At 42.0% G+C, this 14,725-nt stretch overlaps 1 protein-coding gene across 1 annotated transcript in view; it reads left to right on the forward strand.

Moving 5' to 3' along the window:
* Positions 1–14,725, forward strand: part of LOC308674382 (solute carrier family 2, facilitated glucose transporter member 11-like) — a gene marked incomplete at its 5' end in the record, with an annotated part of 62,809 nt that overhangs the window by 45,836 nt on the left and 2,248 nt on the right. Inside the window, 2 exons of the mRNA XM_081338808.1 lie at positions 668–743; positions 13,237–13,364. Of these exons, the coding sequence (XP_081194934.1) occupies positions 668–743; positions 13,237–13,364 (204 nt within the window). The remainder of the gene's footprint in view (positions 1–667; positions 744–13,236; positions 13,365–14,725) is intronic.

Genomic DNA, 14,725 nt, shown 5'->3' on the forward strand with positions numbered 1-14,725 from the left:
GTGGGAGCGCCTGCCCTCTGGAACCAGCTGCCGGTGGAGCTGAGGACTGCTCCTGACCTCCGATCATTCCGCCGGGGCCTGAAGACCTGGCTCTTTGAGCTCTCGGGCCCAGGCTGAGGAGAAAATTTTAACTGGGGTTTTTAGTGTACAGGGTGAATTTAATGCTTTTAACTGGTTTTTAACTTTTGTATGTTTTGATTTTTAATTCCCTGTAAACCGCCCTGAGTCCTCAGGGAAAGGGCGGTATACAAATGCAACTAAATAAATAAATAAATAAATAAATAAAACAGTTTTCATTATGATACCTTCTTTTTGCTGTGCAATTTCTCTGGCTTCATATTTGCAATTTCTTTTCTTTGAATCACAGAGTTGGTTGTCCTGAAAGGAATGAGATGATGGGGAGGGATGGAGGTCTGCTAATTCACAGAGACATTGACTGCTAATACTCCATAGAAGTTGTTAAGATTTTCTGTTGCTAGAACCACTATCACTGCAGCAGCTAAATCCATTGTAAGCTGAATAATTTGGGTTTCCTATTTCAACAGTCCCCTCCATACACAGGCAGCAAAAGATATCGTACAGCAGGGGACAATGTCTGGTCTAAATTTTGGTTTGCTGGCAGTGGGCCCCCACTTTAATCCCACCTGCTCTTGTTCCTCCCTTTTAGGATCAGTCTTCCTGGATTTCATACAGCAGCATTGCCCTCATCTTCCTCTTCATCACTTTCTATGGAATTGGTCCATGTGAGTACAGTGAAATCAAATACGGAGAAGCCATGACACAGAACATAGAATAATAGGTTTGGAAGGGACTTTAGAAGTCTTCTAGTCCAACCCCCTGCCCATGGCTGGAGACCCTATATAATTCTGGACAAATGTCTCTTCATTCTCTTCTTGAAAACCTCTGGTGATAGACTAGAGCACCCACAGCTTTTTCCACCTATTACATCTTGTCCTGCCCTGGTGCTTTGGAGAATAGGTTCACACCCTCTTCTCTGTAGCCCCTCAAGTACTGGAAAACTGCTCTCATTATCAGCCCTAGGTCTTCCTTTTGTTAGAGTAGACATACCTAGTGTTCTCAGTTGTTCATCATTTATTAGCCTCCAGATCTTTTATCATCTTTGTTGCTCTTTTCTGCACTCTTTCTAGGGTTTCAACATCTTTTTCTGTATTCTGAATTCAATGCAATATTCAAAATGTGGTCTCACTGATAAAATAGTACTGATAAAATAGTACTATCACTTCACGTGATCTGGAAACTATCCAGATAGTCTGTGGAGTACTTTGTCAAATGCTTACTGAAGTACAAATATATTAAGTCCATAACATTTCCCTTATCTACTAATTTTGCCAGTCAGTTTGTCAAAGAATGCAATAAGATTTCTTTGGCATGATCTGTTTTTAACAACCATGTTGGCTTCTAGCAATAACTTGTTCTAGTAATAACTTGCTTGTTTTAGGTGGTTGCAGATCCATTGCTTAATTATCTTTTCCAGGATCTTCCTAGGTATTGATGTCTGACTGACTTGTCTGTTGTTTCAAGGATTGACTTTGTTGCCCTTTTTGAATGTTGGAACCACATCTGCTCTTTCCAGTCCTCTGACAGTCCTCTTATGCTCTAGGTAGGATCTTTGAAAGATTTCATTCAGTGGTTCCAAGATCACATCTGCCAGCTCTTTCAGAAATCTGAGATGTCATCCAACTGGTCCTGGTGATAGGAACTCCTCTAGGGTGGATGGGTTACTTTATCTTTTTCTTGACTATTTTGACTTGCCTTCCTATTCTGTCTGTTACAGTATTGTTTTTGATAGGTTGGACTGTTTTCCCCCCTTTTGTGTAAAAAGAGATGCAAAGAATGAATTAAGCAGTTCGGCTTTCTTTCTTCTGCTCCTTGCCATCTTCTACTAGGTGACCAATCATTTCCTTGACTTTTTTGTTTCTTACGTTACTTTGCAAATGACAAATGGCTGCTACTCAGTCCCTGAATAAAGGGGAGGCTTCCATCTTCTTTGGCAGGGGTTCTCTTGCCTCACCTCAAAGAGCCTTTTTCCTGACATTCCACCAGAACCTATGTCAGGACCCACCTCAATCCACATCTTAGGAAATAAGAACTCTTGGATGCAAGTTTAGTCCAAAAGGAAAATGTTTACTAGGATGGAATCGATTGTGGCAATACAAGACGGAATCTAACAAAGTTACATTTCAATCCTATATAAAGCATTCCCATTTCAGCCCCCTCCCATCATTTACTTAGGTGTCAGGCCCTTCCGTGGGAAAGGGAACTCTCCTTGTTTTTATTGTTATTGCTTCTTCCTTTTCAGTTGTAAATGAAGATGCGATCCAGATCTGTCTCTCCCCCTCCCTCCCCCAGTTCAAACGTTTCCCTGTTGTTTGAAGATCGCCTTAAGTAACCATCCTCTCCCCCCCCTCGGAGAGATGTGATATAAATGGATTCTGACATTTGGCTCTCCTTTCAGAAAAAAGATGAGTCCATCTGTGGGGGAAAAGAAAACATATAAATGTTAGCCTGGTTTGTTCGGATATTCTGTATGAAACCTCTTAAGCAACTTAGGTGCTTTAACATGGAGTTTGTTAACCCACTCATTTTCTGAGGAGGGGAGGTGTTTCCATGCCACTAAATATTGTATCGTTCCATGGTGTTTTCTGGAATCTAAGATTTCTTTCACTTCAAAATGTTGTTCTCCTTCCACCATGATGGGGGGTGGTGGTGGTGGGATTTTTGCTCATAGTGGTGATTGTTGTTCTCTCTTTAATAGACTGCAGTGAAAGTTTGGGTGTATTTGTCTAAGATTTTGGGGTAGTTCTAATTCAACTGTTACTGGGTTTATGATTCTTTTAATTGGAAAGGGTCCAATATATTTTGGTCCTAGTTTTTTACAGGGTTGGAGTGATTTCAGGTATTTTGTGGATAAATATACCATCTCTCCTACCCTAAATGGTGTGGGATCAGTTCTTTTTTTGTCTGCCTGTGTCTTGTATGCTTTTCTGGCATCTTCCAACGCTTTCCTAACGATTGGCCATATATTTTGTAATTGAGCAATCCATTCCTTCAGATCAGGTATGACCGGTTCTTTTGGGGTTAGTTCTGGTATTGGGTTGAAACTCTGGCCTGTAGCTACTTGAAAAGGGGTGTAACCTGTGCTTGAGTGGACTGCATTATTATATGCTACTTCTGCAAAAGGCAGTAGGTCCGTCCAGTCGGACTGCTGAAAATTAATAAAGCATCTCAGATATTGTTCAAGTATATTATTAAGTCTTTCAGAAGCTCCGTCTGTCTGAGGATGGTGACTAGATGACAGTCCTTGTGTGGTTCCTAAGAGGGATAAAAATTCTTTCCAAAATGCCGACGTAAATTGCACCCCTCTGTCAGATATGATGCGTTGTGGTACCCCGTGCAATCTGTAAATATGCTGTACAAAAAGTTTTGCTAATGCTTTTGCAGTCGGGATTTTTTGGCAAGGTATGAAATGTACTTGCTTAGAGAACAGATCTGTGACAGTCCAGACTACAGTGTTTCCATTACTTTCTGGCAGTTCTACGATAAAATCCATGGCTATTTCTTTCCATAGGGCTGAGGGGTGCGCCACCGGTTGTAACAGACCTGGCAGTTTCCCTTGCAGTCTTTTGGCCATCACGCAAATTTGACAGCTACCCACATAGCTTTCTATGTCCTTTTTCATAGATGGCCACCAAAATTGCCTTTTAGTTAAGTGTAAGGTTTTTACAAAGCCAAAGTGTCCTGCTGATTTTGTATCATGGCACAGTTGCATGAAATTGATTCTCTGTGTGGCAGGTATATATAGCTTCTCCCCCACCCATGGCAGTCCATCTTTAATTGTGCACACATGTTTATTTTTCTGGAACCATTCATCACTTTCCAAAGACTTCCTGAATTCTATTCCAGTTTGGCTATCTACCTTCGGCTTCATTTTTTCTTGTGCCCTGGTGGTGACTGGTGCTGCCAGTTGTTGTTCCGGTACAAGTGGTTTAAAGTTAGTAACTCTTGTGCTGTTATATTGGGGCATGCGGGATAATTCATCTGCCAGGATGTTCTTTCCCCCCGGTAAGTGAAATTGAATCAGTGAAAATGTTGGGACCAGCGGGCTTGCTTAGGAGTGAGCTTCCTGGGCATTTTTAGTGCTTCCAAATTCTTGTGGTCTGTCCAGACCTGGAAAGGTATTTTATTTCCTTCTAAAAATTGGCGCCATGTTAGTAATGCCCACCTCAACGAGAATGCCTCTTTTTCCCATATTGGCCAACGTTGTTCTGTTTCTGTGAGTTTTCTGGATGTGTATGCACATGGTTGCAACGTCCCCCCATCATTTTCTTTTTTTTTTTATTGAAAAGTTTTAACATACAATTTTTCTTTAAAACCCCCCCTCCCCCTCCCTTCACCCTCCCCCCCTACCTCTCCCCCCTCCCCCCCTCCCCCCCCGACTTCCCAGAGCTAAATACAAGGTATATATAAAAAAAAACAATCATAAACAATCATATACTAACAACTATAAGCTCTAAAATCCATCACTCTCTAGCTTATATAGGATAAAACAAACCTTAGTAATATTAAATATATATATAAAAAAAAAACTAAAAGAAAAAAAAAGAAGAAAAAAGAAAGAAGACTTATTCAAATGCTACATAAAACTTCTTAACCCTATACTTATTCTGGATAAACTCAATCCATTTTCTCCATTCCATAATATAGCGTTCTTGCGAGTGATCTTTCAAATAGGCCGAAATCTTCGCCATCTCTGCCAGGTCGGAAACCTTTAAAGTCCACTCTTCTATAGACGGCAATTCCTCTTTCTTCCAATACTGACCTATCAGGAGTCTTGCTGCCGTAATTAAATTCAACATCAACTTAGTGTCCACAACTGTAGCATCTGTAATTATTCCCAACAAAAAAAGTTGCGGACAAAACTTTATCCTCTGTTTAAAAATCTTCTGCATGTTCCACCAAACTTTTATCCAAAAGGCCTTAACCTTTTTACATGTCCACCATATATGAAAATATGTTGCATCTTCATCACCGCACCTCCAACATTTAGGCTGATAATTCGGATACATACTTGCGAGCTTTTTGGGATCTAAATGCCATCTATAAAACATTTTGTAAAAGTTTTCTCTTAAATTTTGAGCTTGTGTAAATTTTACGTTCCTCACCCAAATCTTTTCCCACGTGTCCATTGTAATAACTTCCTGGATGTTTTGGGCCCATTTTATCATACAATCCTTAACAAGTTCTGTTTCTGAATCAATCTCTATCAATGCAAGATATATCCGTTTAATATGTGCCGGTCCCTGATTTATAATTTGCTTTATCAAATTTTCATCAGTCATTGTAAAACCATTTTTCTGATCTTCTTTCCACCTGGCCCGTAACTGAGTATATTGGAACCAGTTTTGAACAACCTTCTCTTCTCGCAAGAGACTATATGATTTCAAACACCATACATTTCTTTCCAAACTTAGGATCTCCTTGTACGTAGTCACATCATGTTTGAAACCAGCATGTATATTTTCTATTGCGTGTTTTGGAATTGCCCACAGTGGTATCTTGCAATCTAGCTTATGTCTGTACTTCTTCCAAACTCTCAGCAATGCCTGTCTTAAAATATGCACTCTAAACACATTGTCTACCTTCTTGTCATACAACAAATATGCATGCCAGCCAAACAACAAATCATGGCCCTCAAGATTTATTAATCTCTTCTGTGTCAAATTAATCCAATCACTTATTCCTACTAATGCAGCAGCTTCATAATATAGTTTAAGATTGGGCATTTTAAGCCCGCCTCTCTCACGAGTATCCTGCATAATCTTAAGTTTAACTCGTGGCTTTTTCCCTGCCCACACAAATTTATTGATACCTCGCTGCCATTCCTCCAAATTAGAATCTTTCTTAAGAATCGGTATCATTTGAAATAGAAATAAAAATTTAGGCAGGACATTCGTTTTCACTGCTGCAATCCGTCCCAACAAAGACAATTGCAATTTTTCCCAATTCTCCAATTCTTTTTGAATTTTCCCCCATAGTTTTTCATAATTATTTTTATATAACTTTGTATTAGAGGGCGACAAAAACACCCCCAAATATTTAACCCTTTTAACAATCTCAAATCCAGTTAGTCCTTCTAAAAGAGCCTTTTGCGAAACTGTCATATTTCTGACCAAAATTTTGGTTTTCTGTGTATTAACTTTAAATCCAGAAACCTTCCCATATTGTGTTATTATCTCCATCAGGTCCACAACAGAGTTCTCTGGCTGGGTCACTGTAACAACCAGATCATCTGCGAATGCTCTCAATCTATAATCCTGATCTCTAATTTGTATCCCCTTAATTTTTTCCGAATTCCGTATTTTAACCAATAATATCTCTAATGTTAACACAAATAACAAGGGCGATAACGGACAGCCTTGCCTTGTGCCCTTCTCAATATTACATGCTTCTGTCAAGCTATTATTAACTATAATTCGGGCAGTTTGTTTTTGATATAATGCCCTAATCGGTTGCAAAAATTTTTCCCCAAAATCCATTTTGTCTAAAACTTTCAACAAAAATTGCCAATTCAATTGATCAAAAGCTTTTTCAGCATCTAAGAAAATTAGCGCCGCAGAGATCTGGTTGTTCCTTTCCAAAAACTCTAACACATCAACTATATGCCTCACATTATTTTTCATTGGTCCCCATGAATCACCTGTTGCAGAACCCTCATCAATCTATTAGCCAAAACCTTAGCAAATATCTTGTAATCTGTATTTAAAAGCGATATCGGTCTATAATTTTTAACTTGAGTAGCATCTTGGTCTTCCTTCGGAATCAAGGAAATAAAAGCTGTTCTCCAAGACGGTGGCACCTTTCCCCCCCTCTGGATTGTCTGGAACAGTTCCTTTAACGGTTTTATCATCTCTATTTGTAGATTTTTGTAGTAGGCCGCAGTCAAACCATCCGTACCTGGTGCTTTATCCACCTTCAATTCCTTAATTGCTGTAACAATTTCTTCTTCTGTAATCAATTGATTAATCCCTTCTTTTTGTACTTGCGTAAGAACCGGGATGCTAGCATTTTCCAAATATATATCAATGTCTTTTTCATTAATTTTCTCCTTAGCATATAATTTAGAATAAAAATCCACAAAAGCGTCCTTGATAAGGTCCTGTTGAAACACAACCCTTCCTTTATGCTCAATCTTGTCTATATTAGAAGCCCTTTGTTTTTTCCTCAATCTATAAGCTAACCATCTACCTGGTTTATTAGCGTTGCAAAAAGTATTATGCCTGGCAAACCGCAAATTGGTTGCCACTTGGTCAGCCATTAATTTATCAAATTGTCCTCTTAACAATTTAATAGCCTCCTTAGTTTTCACATCCTTTGAGTTCAAAATCAAAGCCTTTTCTTTTTCCTTTATTTCATTCTCCAGTTCTTTCCTCCTAGCTTCCACAGCACGTCTATGTTTATTATTCATATATATCAACACCCCTCTCATGTAGGCCTTGCTAGCATCCCACACCATATCCATAGAGGTACCTTTGTTCATATTAGTTTCAAAAAAATCCTTCATCCGCTGTTTACATTCTTCCACATTTCTCTGATTTCTAAACAAATTCTCATTTACGCGCCACGAGCGCCTGCCTCTTTTCTCCTTATCAATCTCTAACCAAACTGGACTATGATCAGAGTTAGTTCTTGCACAAATCTTCACCTTTTTAGTCCTCAAAAAAAAGTCATTAGTCACCAAAATAAAATCAATCCTCGAAAAAGATTGATGTCTATCAGAATAAAAAGTATAATCCTTTTCCTGCAAGTGTCTCTCACGCCAAATATCTCGCAGTTCCAAGTCATCCTTCATTTCAAAAAAAGATTTAGGCAGTGTAGCATGACTTGGAATGCGCTTAAAAGCTCCAGCCTTATCCATCTGTACATCCAAAACACCATTCCAGTCCCCCATAAAAATAAAAGATTTATAATCCAACTGGGTAAGCTTTGTATGAAGTAAACTAAAAAAGTCAGCCTGTTGTTGTTGATTAGGGGCGTACAGTCCAACTAAAAGTGTCTTTTTGCCTTCTAGCAACAAGTCTATCAGTACATATCTTCCATGCTTGTCTGCTTCAATTAAGTCCGCTGTTATGGCACTTTTAATATAAACAACCACTCCATTTTTCTTATTCATTGCAGAGGCAACAAAGTGCGTACCCAGTCTTGAGTTCAATAAAAGCTTTTGGTCCGTAGCCCTAATATGTGTTTCTTGCAAACATATAACATCTATCTTGAATTGTTTTAAATATTGAAAAACTTTCTTTCTCTTCTGTGGTGAATTTAGTCCATTAACGTTCCAAGTCAAAAATTTAGTTGCCATGCATATCCTCCCAAAGCTCTTGAAGCACTGCTTTGATAGGACTATCTTCTTTAGGCCGTGCTCCTCCCACTGCTTGGCTATGAGTACGTTGTGAAGATTCCGAAGACTTTTGCTGGTCTTGTTCTTTTATTTTCTTTGCTCGTTTTAAAGCAGCACGCGTTACCCTTTGCTCTCTAGGATCATCCAAAGAAGCTATAGCTTGATCTCCTCCAGCACCGTTTTCCTCTACTTCAACCTCTTGATGTTCTCCCTCTCCAGATCCCTTTGCAGCTTCCAGAAGTGTTAATGGGGTTGCTTTTAAAACGTTATTATAGAAATCACGCGCTTGCTTCACAGTAATCAGCCGGTACCTTTTGCCTTCATACATCACCATCAACCCATCTGGAATCTCCCATCTGAACCTTATATCTCGTTGCTTAAGCTCTTGCACAAGAAATGTGAAGTCTTTCCTTTTCCTTAAAATCTTTGGAGGAATTTCTTTTAAAACCAAGACTTCTTGATCAGCAATCACAACTTTAGCATCATAGGCAGCTTGTATAACTTCATCTCTAATTTCTCTTTTTGCAAAGTAGACCACCACATCTCTAGGCAGCTTTCTCTGTCTAGCAATCCATGAATTCACACGGAACACTTTATCCATAGCTCCTCTTATTTCAGATGCTGGCTGATTCAATACCACTTCGAGAGCCTCAGAAATCAGCTGCTTTAAATCTTCCTTAATATTCTCTTTTAAGCCTCTGATTCTAACAGCAAACTGCATCTGGTAATATTGAGCAAGACTTAATTCCCTTTCCATTTTATCTCTTAAATCTTCATTCTCCCGTACTTTTGCTTCTAATATGGCATTCTTTTGAGTCAAATCATCCACTTTTTCATCCAAATCATCCACACATTCCGCCACTTTATGCACTGAAGACAAAATGTCTACCTTCATCACGCTGAGCTTCTGTTCCATCCTCTCTTCTATTCTCTCCTCCAGTTTCTCCAATTTCTCCTCCATCTGTGCAAATTTATCACCCATTGATTGATTAATTGATTCCAAAAGTTTATCCAGAGCATCTCGTAAGTCCTTCGGTGTCAATACGTCAGGAGGGTGCAACGCCTGTAATGATGATTGTTGCACTGGAGAAGATCCACCACTCCGAAGAGTTTTAGGGGGAGGTTTAGCCGCCATCTTTTACTTTCACTTGTGACGCACTTTCACTTAAAGTTTAAAAAATCCATCAAGCTCGAGAGTAAAATAAAATAATCCTCTTCACCTTTTCCTCTTGTACCGCTCTGCCTGCTCCTTTTAATCCATAGTCCTTTCTTCAGGCAGGGGTGGTCGCAGACGCCTGGCTCTGCTCCAAGAAATCCGGAGCAGAGACGCCGGCCAGCTGGGAGCAACCCAGGCTTCGGGGCAGTTCAATCCTTCAGCCGCCCAAGCTCCAAACTCAGGCGGCCCCGGAGAACTCTACCCCTACCTGGGGCCTCACCCCCTCCTCTTCTCCCGAGGAGGGGGCTTCAAATTCGCCCAAACAGCTGATCAGCGCTGTTTCGGGCGAAAAAACACTCAGCTGAGCCGCGGGCAGCCCGGGAAGTCTGTCTCCGTCGCCGCGGAGCCACCGGAAGTCCCCCCCATCATTTTCTTGTAATAGTACGGCTCCTACCGCTACATCACTCGCATCTACCTGTATTACAAAAGGTTTCTCGGGATCTGGGTGTTTTAGGACAGGTTCAGCAGAAAAAAGTCTCTTTAGTCTCTCAAATGCTGCTTGACACTCCATTGTCCACTTTACAGGCTGGCTGGATTTCACGGGGGACCCCCCTTTCGTTTTCAACAAGTTTGTCAGGGGCATGGCTATTTGGCCAAATGCAGGGATGAATTGGCGGTAGAAATTTGCAAACCCCCGGAAACTTTGCAATTGCTTCCGTGTGCGGGGGGGGGGTGCCCACTCTAATACTGCCCTAACTTTCTCAGGGTCCATTTCAATGCCCTCTGGGGATATGCGATATCCCAGGTAGTCAATTTTTTCCTGGTGGAATTCGCACTTTGATAATTTAGCATATAGGTGGGCAGCTCACAACTTTTTCAGGACTGCTCTGACTAGTTTGATAGTCTTTGGTCTCTTTGGTCTCTGTGAAGATAAGAATGTCATTCAAGTAAACCAGGACCCCCTTATATAGGTGCTCTCTTAGTGAGTCATTAATTAATTGCATAAAGACTGCAGAGGCCCCTTGCAGTCCAAATGGCAATACTTTGAATTGGTAGCACCCCATTGGGCAGTTGAAAGCAGTCTTCCATTCATCTCCTTCCTTAATCCTAATACAGTAATATGCTTCCCTCAGATCTAGTTTAGTAAAAATCCTTCCTTTCAATAGGTGGGATAGCATATCCTTCATTAGGGGTAGAGGGTATATATTACATTCACTAATTGTGTTCAGATTTCTGTAATCCACACACAAACGGAAAGAACCATCTTCTCCCTGAACAGGACTGGGGCTGCCACTTGCTCGGGTGGCAGGCGGCCCCATGGTTTTCATCTGCGGTGTCTCTTCAGTAGGTCTATTTCCACTTCCTCCGCCAGGATGTACCAGTCGTCGAGATGGGGTGGGTCTCCTTGAGGCAGGCAAGCGTCATACAGGTCGTAGTTTAGACCGTCTTTGAAGTGGCTAAGGAGTATGTCTTCTGGCCAGTTCAGCTTGCTGTCAATGGCTCGGAATTCTTGGGTATATTCAGCCACTGCTCGCCTGCCCTGCCTCACCATTTTGATTCTCTCCCGGGCCTTACGGTCAGCCAAAGGATCCTCGAACCGCTGCCTCAAAGATGACATGAATCAGTTGAAGTCATCGAGTTCTGGGGCGTTGGAGTCGTGCAAGTTCACCACCCAATCTGCAGCCGATCTGTCCAGGGCGGATTGCACAATTCAGATGCGTGTTTTGTCACTAGGGATATCCCGACCGTACTCTTCCATGTAGCTGAGGACTTGGGTTAGGAAGAATCCCAGTCGTGATGGCTCCCCCTTGAATTTGACTTCCAGGGGCGGGAGTCTTTGGCTGGAGCATTGTCTGCACCGTGGCCGGTATCACTCCTCATCCTGGTCCCCGTCTGTGGTTCTGGGGGGGGGGTACTGCTGAGGCAGCAATTCCTGTTCCAACAGCCCCGGGGTTTCAGGTGCTGGATCCCCTCCGTTACCTTTCCAGTTGCGTCCCCAGGCGCTGCCTCGGTTGCGATTTTCAGCTCTCTCCTCCCTTAGTGAGCTCAGGGTTGCTTTCATCAGATCAATGGCCTTTTCGAGGATCCGCTCCTCCTCACTGGCATGCAGGGAGCTCTCCATCTCTTGCCTCCATTCTGGTTGGTGGTTACTCCGCCTCAGGGTCACTTCTCCCAAAGCCTTTTCCCACTCACTTTCCTTCCAACGCCCATCGACCACCGGGGTTTTCGGACGTACTGCTCCACCGCTTCCTCCCTGGGGAAATATGCCGCTTCAGCTTCCCATCGTCTCTGGGATTCCATTTGGGGGGAAGACTCCCCCTCCATGGGGCTTCCCTCCTCTCTTGCTTCGTCGCCAGACATTGTATTTGTTGCAAAGTCCCCCGGTAAGGTTTTCCCTTCCAGGTTGACTCTTATAGCAGATCCCGTCTACTGTCAGGACCCACCTCAATCCACATCTTAGGAAATAAGAACTCTTGGGTGCAAGTTTAGTCCAAAAGGAAAATGTTTACTAGGATGGAATCAATTGTGGCAATACAAGACGGAATCTAACAAAGTTACATTTCAATCCTATATAAAGCATTCCCATTTCAGCCCCCTCCCATCATTTACTTAGGTGTCAGGCCCTTCCGTGGGAAAGGGAACTCTCCTTGTTTTTATTGTTATTGCTTCTTCCTTTTCAGTTGTAAATGAAGATGCGATCCAGATCTGTCTCTCCCCCTCCCTCCCCCAGTTCAAATGTTTCCCTGTTGTTTGAAAATCGCCTTAAGTAACCATCCTCTCCCCCCCCCTCAGAGAGATGGCAGAATCCCCAGAATAAGCACAATGTTCTACCTATACATTTATGAAATGTGATATAAATGGATTCTGACAACCTACTTTCCTATAAGTTATACTTTTGTTCTGAGATCTTTTGTGTGACTTCCTTTTCAATATTTGAAGGACCTGTCAGACCTCCCTTCAATCTTGTCCATTTAAACAAAATGGAACTATTCATGCCCGTGATTTCATGTCTTGAATTTGCCTCTTCTTCAATATCAAGATTCTTTTTCTTTGAACAATTGCCAAGTGACATATTTCTCATCCAATACCTGTACATTTCTGTTTCCTAAACAGCAACAACTTTGCTTCTTGTTCTGATAAATATGATTGGAGTTTTTTCCAGTCCTTTTCTGCAACAGGTGATTCTGCTTGCAGAATACTGATGTAGATGACAACTGCACTTATGCTGCCCAAAGGAGGTCCAGCAGCAACTAATTTCTCCCTGGAATTCATGCTTTCTGCCACACAGGCTTTTTCCTGGCTTCTGCCCCATCACCAATCTTGGAAAAGCAGTTTTGCTCTCATCCATCCCAGGGAGTGCATTTTGTGCAACAGATTATTATTATTATCTCGCATAGTGGCACGGGGGTGATGGGGGTGATGTGTCTTTCCCTCTTCTGACTTATCTTGGGGGCAGGGGAGAAGTCCAGTGCTTGAACATGTCCACACAGAGTTCTGGGGATCAGAATCCTGACTATGAACTATGTTGTATTTTAAATTAAGTGAAAGACATACAGAGATTAGGAGCAGTCTCCACAAGCTGTTTCGTGCATTAAAGGGACCCAAGGCTGCTCAGTAGCATGGAGGGAGAGTCTTGACTTTCTAGGGCTGTCTCTTCTTTCAGCTGGCGCCATCTTCTCTGTCATGGTGGAGATTTTCCGTCCTGATGCAAGACCATCTGCCCTGGCCCTGGCCGGCTCGTTCAGCTGGGGGGGCCTCTTTATCACCGGCATAGGTTTTCCCTTTGTGGTGGTAAGTTGGACTGAAAGTCATGAGTCCACAGGGAAGGAGAAATAAATTAAAATAATTAAAATAATAACATGAATCAGGTATGTAATGGTGATTGATTTTAGAGCTGATTTCCAATTAACCATTTCAAAACAGTCTTATTGAGAACAATTGCAGAGAAATTAGAAAATATCACTTGGGTTTGCTTCTGCCGTCCTTCAAGTGTCTTAAAATGGGCAGCTCAATATACCATTTTTTATTGTTTCTTTCAATCATTTCCAAAGAAGGTTCCCTACCCACAACTCTTCTTTGCCCCAACGAATACTCTGGGCTTCCTTTCCTTCTTTCCTGTTTTAACTTTCACGCTCCAAGGCACTTTAGGGAGCATCACTCAAAAGGGACCTGACTGACCAGCATTTGAGTAGTCAAATGCCCTCGGCCTGACCTTCTTCACAGAGTGTGGCTCTAGAGATAAAGTGAAGGGCCATCTCAAAAGAAACTGCTTGGAGCTGCTAGAGAAAGGGCAGGAAATAAATATTTTAAAACCAATCGATAATTAATTAGCAGAACATAAGATTTTGACACTGAAAGGATATAAAAAGACAGAATAAAAATCTAATTATCATCATCCCCACCATCCCCACCACCATCATCATCTGGCACCCATGGGAAGATTTGCCCCAGGGAGGCTGCACCCCACTTCAACAACTTTAAGTGGCTCTTCTACTAGCATTCTGTGGGGAGAGGCAAGTGATTGTGCTCAAAGAGTTGGCACTAAAAAATCTGCTCCCCTGAGACACGAGGAAGTGAAAGCCGGAGTGATTATTGTCATACCCAGGAGTAATCACTCCCCTGGATTAACAGATTGAGAGCAGAAGACCACCAGAAGAACTTGACTTTCCCACTCTGCCTCTCTCCTCTGTTTGCTTCCCAGGTACACTCAGATGCCCTGTTCTGCTTTGTTGTTTGGAGGAAGGTTGAAAATGTCTTTAACGCTGCCTTTAGCCACCACAGGTTTCAGCCTTTAGGTTCCTGCCTCCAGAAAGGGCCTGTGCTGCTCCTGACTTTCAGCTACACGTCCACCCACGTCCAGACCTTTCTGAGCTCTCTTGAATTTGTCTGAACTTTTTAAAATTTGAGCCACTGAGCACTTTGTCCACTCCTTCTTGGAGACTATGTGATGGATAAAAAGGACTTTCTTATTGTCCATCAGAGTCACTCGGTGACTTGGATTTCATTAGATTTTCAGTTCTCCAGTTCCCCTTAGTCCCAAACAACTATGCAGGGAGATTGTGGTTCTGGGAAGGGAGCCTTTCTGGGAAAACCAGAAAGTGACTTAATTACATTCCGAAAGTCCAGAGTGGATTGAGGTTAGACAGAGAATC

The sequence above is a fragment of the Vipera berus genome (assembly GCF_964194415.1).
Source record: "Vipera berus genome assembly, chromosome: 14".
NCBI classification, from domain to species: Eukaryota; Metazoa; Chordata; class Lepidosauria; order Squamata; family Viperidae; genus Vipera; species Vipera berus.